This window comes from Hibiscus syriacus, unplaced genomic scaffold, assembly GCF_006381635.1.
Source record: "Hibiscus syriacus cultivar Baekdansim isolate YM2019G1 unplaced genomic scaffold, ASM638163v2 tig00110445_pilon, whole genome shotgun sequence".
Classification (NCBI taxonomy): Eukaryota; Viridiplantae; Streptophyta; class Magnoliopsida; order Malvales; family Malvaceae; genus Hibiscus; species Hibiscus syriacus.
This window is the reverse complement of record NW_024062740.1, coordinates 150,030-157,305: the sequence shown is the minus strand read 5'-3', so window position 1 is coordinate 157,305 and position 7,276 is coordinate 150,030. Positions and strand designations below refer to the sequence as shown.

Genomic DNA, 7,276 nt, shown 5'->3' with positions numbered 1-7,276 from the left:
TTGACAACGAACACGATGGTGGTTTCGGATCGACGATCGGTGGCCGGACGGTGGAGAGATCGAAGCTCAAAGGAGGGGTGTGGGGGAGGAAGTTTTGTGAAATTTGATTTTTATTTCTCCACATAAACCAAATTCACGCTTATATGAAAGTGTCTGCCGACACTAATTGGTTAAATTCAAGGCTAGGTCCCTGAATTTCTTTCAACTTCAAAAATTGACTACAAGTTAAAGTTTTAATTTAACCCTAAAATTTCACCCAAATGGTTAAATTATAAAAATTTTTCCAGGTTGTTACATAATTACTTTCCCCGCGAAACAAAGAAAGTTCTTGCTTTGGCGATTTATTGGAAGTTGTTAGTCAAGATGAGCTTACGACAAAGATAGTGTCAGATTTAGCTGATGAGAGTCAACAAATTAAGGACTCGTACTATCTCCATAGTGGGGATGGGAGGAATTGGAAAAACAGCTCTTGCGCGGTTGATTTACCATGATCCTCGACTGATCTACAAGGATGGACAAGATCAGAGAAGATTTGACAAAAAGATTTGGGTATTTATTTTAAATAATTTTGACACGATAAAGATTGCACAAGCTATCATTTTAGCTTTGAAGGAGGATAATCACCCGGACATAACTTTTGCCAAGTTCATGCAACCTTCAATTACATTGCAATACCTTCTTAAACATATCATGGAAACTATGGTAGAAATTAAATTTATGCTCATCTTAGACGACATGTGGGAAGATAATCATAACTATGGTTGGGAACAACTCCATACTGTTTTAAAAAAAGGCAAGGCTGGGAGTATAACTGTGGTTACTACTAGGAAGCTATCTATTGCAAAGAAGATGTCTTCCGACTCGGATTGCATCTATGATTTGTCAATTTGGCATGAGGTAGATTGTCTCTCAATCCATGAACAATTTCTTTTAGATGGAAAAGATCAACTTTCTGATGAAGAACGCGAAAGCTTGAGAAATATTTCGATGAAAGCAAAGGCTTGCCTCTGGTTGCGAAGGCTTTGGGAAAATTTTTGCTAGAAAGTCAGCCGGTTCAGTGGAGATATCTCCAACATAGAGAACTATGCGATTTTGAGAATGTGTGGCAACTTGTAACGTCGTCTTTGTTATTGAGTTATCTTGATCTTCCCTCAAAGGTAAAACAATGTCTGCTTTATTGTGCAATCTTTCCTAAGGGGCTTCGAATTCAGACAGATGACTTAATAAGGCACTGGATGGCACAAGATTATTTAACATTTGGTACCACTGTAGACATGGAAGATACATGTATAGACTTCTTAAGTCACTTGGCGTCTTGCTTTTTACTCCAAGATTTTGAGAAAGAAGGTGATGCTGGCATTGTTGCATGCAAGATGCATGACATAATCCATGATCTTGTGAAATTTTTGACAGGAAAAGATTCAAACACAATATAGGTAGATGGTTCCCTGAATGACCTTTATCTTGGGATGACGCTCGCCATTTGACTATAATTCTTAGAAGTCCAATAACAAGAATAGACATATTGGCAGGAAAACTTAAATTGAACCGTGTACGTAAATTGCGCAGCCTTATAACTTTTTCTACAACTGGAAGTCGAGAAGTCACAAGTGATCTATGCTTCGATTGTTTAAAGAATTCAGGATGATAAGGGTACTGACTTGGGTTAGAAAGATTCATGTGATTTATGTCATAAAATTATGCACATCATATGTAATTTGAAGTACTTAAAGCATATGAACTTGTTTGGTTGTCAAACGCTACGAGACTTACCTAGTATCATCTGTAAACTACATGATCTGTTATCATTGGATCTTCACGGGTGCAACGGTCTTAGAAAATTACCAGATGGCATAGGAGAGTTGATCAATTTGAGATTTCTTCTCACTACAGATTGCTTCGGACTAAGATCCTATCCAAAGGGCATTGGGAGATTAACGTCTCTGAGGACGTTAACGGACATTATTGCAATAGCTGATTCTAATAATCCTACAGAGTTCTGATTGGGAGATCTCGAAAATTTGAACAACCTTCGTGGAAGTCTTCGTCTGAAGCCACAGGAATTATTTTTTTCAACCACAGCGAGTGGTGAAATGTTCACTCTGTGTTTTTGTGGCTGTATACAGATAATATGGGCAGAAATCTTCTTCCAGTACCAAGTGGTATTTCTTTCTGTGTTAGTAGTATAGGTACTTTTTTCCCCTTCAACTTCAAAGTATCTTCTTAATGTTCTGCCGAAAACATGCAATTCTAAAACAATTGTAAGTTCAATGATTTTTTGCACGATAGTTGCTAAATTTTCAGTGTTTATATTGGACCGACGAAGGATATGGAACAAAAAAAAAGAAAAAAGAAAATACAAAAATTTACAGTACATCATCGATCATGTTGCGTAGTCCATTCCATATCTAAAGATCCAAAATGCTAACAACCTGTTAGGTATGACTCATAAATATACCGATAAAGAGGACAGAGGATGGAGCAAAGTGAGCGAAGCGGATCGAGAGGAACCAGGTCGAGCAGTGAAACGGTCAGGAGATCTCGAGTACCTTTAATATACGATAACAATGATTAGTCCTTGACCATTCGGTTCAATTAACTGAATTAAAACACTTAAATAAATATGCATTTTTTGGGTTTACGGGTCAATTCGAAGGCTTTCGTGTTTGAATTTGACAAAATGGACTTCGGATTTGGACTAAGAACATCGAAAAACATAAAATATAACTTTTCAGAAAATTTAACTTTTCAGGTCAAAGTCAACGGATCCGGTTTGGCCAGTTCAGGCCGGTCCAGAGTGGGGACAAGCCCCATGTGCACGTGACGGCCGTAGGGGTGCGTGGTACCGGCGACAGGGGTCTGGTCGGCGGCCGATTACTCCCTAAGCTACAACAATTCAAACCAACACCATATACAACATGTTTTCATGTTAAAACACTGGAATATTATCTGAATTAAACGATCAGACTCTTACCTACGACGGACGGACGAAACGTCAACGTCGACGCGACCCACCGGCTGGGTTTTGATCGGGCGATGACGAGGAGTTTGAAATCGGGGGCGATGAGGCGAACGGATGAGCACGGTGACCAGATTTCGCGAAAAATCAAACAGCGGGCTAAGGATTTCGACTGAGCTTCTTTGACGATTCCACGAAAAACTACGACTTCTCACGTCAAATTAGTAGAGGGGTCTCGGTCGTCGGCTGCTGGACTTTCATTTGGGTCGGACGGTGCGACGAAAATGATATTTTTTCCCCTGGGAAATTTTGTTAAAACACGGGGAGAGGGTTTTCAAAAAATGGGTAATCACCCAATATTTAAAAATAAATCAAAAGTTTATTGTTTCCAATTTAAAATAATACTCTAGCCCATTGTCTAAGGTATGGGTGTCCATATTGGTTTACAGGGGTTCAAATCCCCTCATACATCATCAGTCATCTTATATTTTTTTAAGCTGATTAGAAAAATGGGTTAATTCGGGGTTAAGTCTCTGAACTTCCCAAACTTTTGAATTTAGCTAAGAGTCTTTAACAATTTGCCTTTTTGTCTGGAAAACAATTAAATGAATTTTAGATAAAAATTTTGGGGTATGACATACAGTGTGCTGGCCAAGAGCCTGAATAAATAATCCATCAATTATCTGAAACTGTGTTTTACTCTTTTCTCCTTGGGGGCTTTAGTTTATTACCTAAGACACAGAAAAGGCGTTTTTATTTTTGTTTTGTAATATTTGATCACTATACTTCTATTTTATAATTTTTCTTTCTAGGGTAGAATTCAGTATGTTCTCTGTTATACAGGTATATCCAATGTACAAGGCCTTCATCGAGCCAGATCTCCAAACAACACAAATAAAAATCATTAACAAGTTCAACCCTTTTACTGGTTTTCAAAGTCCTACCTACAATTTAAAGGTTACTATTTGAACCTACTTCTTTGGCTGTTTCTTCGTCACGAATTATATGATACCGGTGACTGTACTTATGGTATACTCTTGTATCTATGTCCTTATATGTTCTGGCATCTGTTTGTTTTTTTTAATTGTAGTCAGCAAAAAAGTAACAGTCGATCAAATTAAGAGCGTCTTATCTGAACATACAGAGAAAGAGGAGCAAACTTATGATATCTACCTTCTACCTCCTGGTGAAGATCCCTAATCTTGTCAATCATATCTGCGGATGCGGAATAAAGATGGGAAATACAGCCTTATGTTTGAGGTTTATCCCTCAGATTTATGCCTCTTATTTTCACAAGTTGAATCCCTTTAGATGTGAGCTCATATTCTCATTAGTGACCGACAGTTCCACTGGTCCTTTAAATCTTGCATTGCACAGCAGTTAAGTGTTATAGGACACTGGAGGTATAACTGTAGATACGTTGAGAAAGTATGTATGTGATCGAAGCAGATATTAATTATGAAAAATAAAATGTCCGGTCCCAATGACCTTGTTCCATCGAATGAAGTTAGCTGAAGAAGAAAATGCTGGATTGAAGTTCTTTTTCTAATAGTCTGTTAAGACACTACCTGTTCAAGAAAGTCTGATATGATAGTTTGTGATACTTGTTTTCAGGAATGGGTTACCGATATTCCATTGTAATATCTCCAAGAATTACGTTTGAAGTTAGTGTGCGCCTCCTTGGTGGGCTAATGGCCTTGGGTTATACAATAGCAACCATCCTTAAAAGAAACAGCCATGTATTCTCCGATGATAAAGTTTGACAAAAATTGATCGGCTAGAACAGCTAAATCGTCAATATTTTCAGGTATTTGAGGGAATCCGAAATCTTCTTCCGAGTACTTAAATGTGTATTTTAATGTACTTTTGGAATTATTTGTCTATTTTTCAATTTATCTTTTGGACAGTTATAAAACTTATGCGTATGGGTTTGATACGGCTAACACTTTAAATGCTCGATAAGTGCCATTTATCATTCTTAGAAATGGCGTAATTGGCATTTTAGGTTGGTCAGATAATAATGTAGGGAATCAGATGCTTTATTTAATTTAAACCATCTATTTCTAGTTTGTTTTGTGTCGGTATTCGGTGTTGATAATCGTGTTTTGACATTCTTAAATAGGTGCAAGGAAGAGATCTATCAGTTGTAAAAAAGTGTTGCAGAGCAACTTGGTTTAGAAGGCTCATATGTTCCACGCACCTATATCGAACAAACCGAATTGGAATAGCTTGTAAATGAGGTTATGGTATGAAAGCCCTCGAAATCTGGTACCGTCTTTTTCAATTTTAGTCGTCTAGTCTCTCTTATCTAATTATTGGACAGGCCCTGCCAGAGGATTTGAAGACCCCAAAGAAGCGCTCTTGCAAGCCTCTGCAGATAGGGTTGCCTTGAGAAATAGGCATCTCAAAAGGTACAAACATTCGATACATCACTTTATGCAGCATATGAATGCTTATGACCTATATGAGTGGATCTAACTAAATAGACTTCATGTTTACAAAAACAGTGGCATGTTACGTTCGTATTCAACTCAAAGTGAGAAGAATATGTCGAACTTTGCTGGATATGATGTGAACAGCAGGAGGTTTGGTGAGCGGAATTCAGAGTCGGCTCTAGCGAATGAGGTTTTTAGCTAGCTTGTATAGCTTTGTGAATGATCTCATGCTAATTTACTGGTGAAATGCTTATTTCTCCTGTATTACTCTTCTGCACTTTGTAGGGAGTCAACACTCAGCTTTCGGAATAGATATCCTATCTGAATGATAGAATGGACGAGTTTACAACGTTTATTAAAGAGTTGAATTCCAAGTTAGCCGCCAAGAATTCTACGTCCAGCCAACAAAACTTGGCTTTCCAGGCTGAATCCTGCAATGGCTCTGCTCCAACCTCTCACTTCATTAATGGTTTAGGAAATGGTTCCATTATGCCCAATTCCTTATCATCCTCCAGCTGGCTAAGGATTCACCTATTATGGAAGAGGTACTGTAACCGGTCTCATGCCCTTTATTCGAACTTTTTATTCTGGGGGTCATAGGTTCTTAAATATACTCGGTATGAGTTCGAGAGTCCAGGGTCTGTCTTCACGATTTTATCTTTCAAGAGGTCATCACGATGCCGTATGAATATTGCTTATAAAACCATTTCGAGATCAGTTTTTTCCCTCAGCAGACATCAACTGGCTAGGACTTCATAGTGCGGATGCAAGTTATTTTGCTGCAGTTTATCATTTGTTGTGTGCTTGATTGTTTGGTGGTGTTGTGGTAGGCTATTGTCCTCTATTTTATAGCGAATTACTGCATTTAGGTTAATGAAATTCATATTTCATCTCAAAAAAAAAGAAAAACAGTATATTTAAATTCATTGTATTTCTCATTATTTAATTATATTTTTTTGATAAAGATAAATTCAAACCATGTTTGCATATAATGGAGAAAAATAAATTTATAGTTATCTTCATTAACTTGTTGAGTATTCTATTTGTATTTTTTAAAATATAATATATTAAAAATATAAAATAATATACATTTAAAATTTTACATAATGTAATTTTATAGTAATATAATTAATTCAATAAAAAATAAAAGATAAAAAATAAATTATAATGTGTTTGTTCAACTAAAAACAGATTTTGAAAAATGTTTTCAGGAAAATTTATCAAACAGTGGAAAATATTTTACACAATATCATCCAAACACCATAAAATGATTTATGTAAATTGTTTTTCAGGTAATGTAATTCATTTTCTAGAATTCATTTTCAGTGAAACAAACATACCCTTCACCTATAAATTACCCTTTTAATATTGAATTTAATATTCCTGAAGTTTGATTGGAATAGTTCATGCCTTGTTTTAAAAGAGTATATATACCTCCACCGAAATTTAACCCAACCCAAAAATATATATTAAATGTTATGTAGTAAAATTAGGAATGACAATTTGTTGGGTGAGGTTAGATTTTTTATCAACTCGATTCGACCTGAAATATATATATACTTCCACCTTAGTTTAATCCTACACGAAAAATATATATTTTTCATTCGACTTAACACGATTCGAAGATATACTTCCTCCACCCGAATCTGAATCCAACCCGATATAAAACAAGGGCCTAACTAAAAAAAAATCTATAGATAAGGTATTATCATGTCTGTCCTAATAGATTTGGAAGTCATATGCTTCATTTTAAAATGATGTATCTAAAATATTTTATAGTAAGACGAAATTATAAAATATCAAAATTTATCATATTACGATTGTTTCTTATAAAATAAAATTTCAAACATATGAAATTAAGACAATGTCACAAAACAACTAT

General features: G+C 35.9%; 1 protein-coding gene and 1 pseudogene across 1 annotated transcript; both read left to right on the top strand.

Moving 5' to 3' along the window:
* The first annotated feature begins 444 nt into the window (after positions 1–444).
* On the top strand, positions 445–1,041 carry LOC120125853 (disease resistance RPP13-like protein 4). Its single transcript, XM_039144186.1, has one exon. The coding sequence runs from the start codon at positions 445–447 to the stop codon at positions 1,039–1,041; it is 597 nt and encodes a 198-aa protein (XP_039000117.1).
* Positions 1,042–1,274: 233 nt separating this feature from the next.
* On the top strand, positions 1,275–6,153 carry LOC120125852 (annotated as a pseudogene).
* Positions 6,154–7,276: the final 1,123 nt, after the last annotated feature.

Coding starts and splice junctions, on each gene's coding strand:
- LOC120125853 (XM_039144186.1), top strand. CDS start 445: ATGGGAGGAATTGGAAAAACAGCTCTTGCGCGGTTGATTTACCATGAT.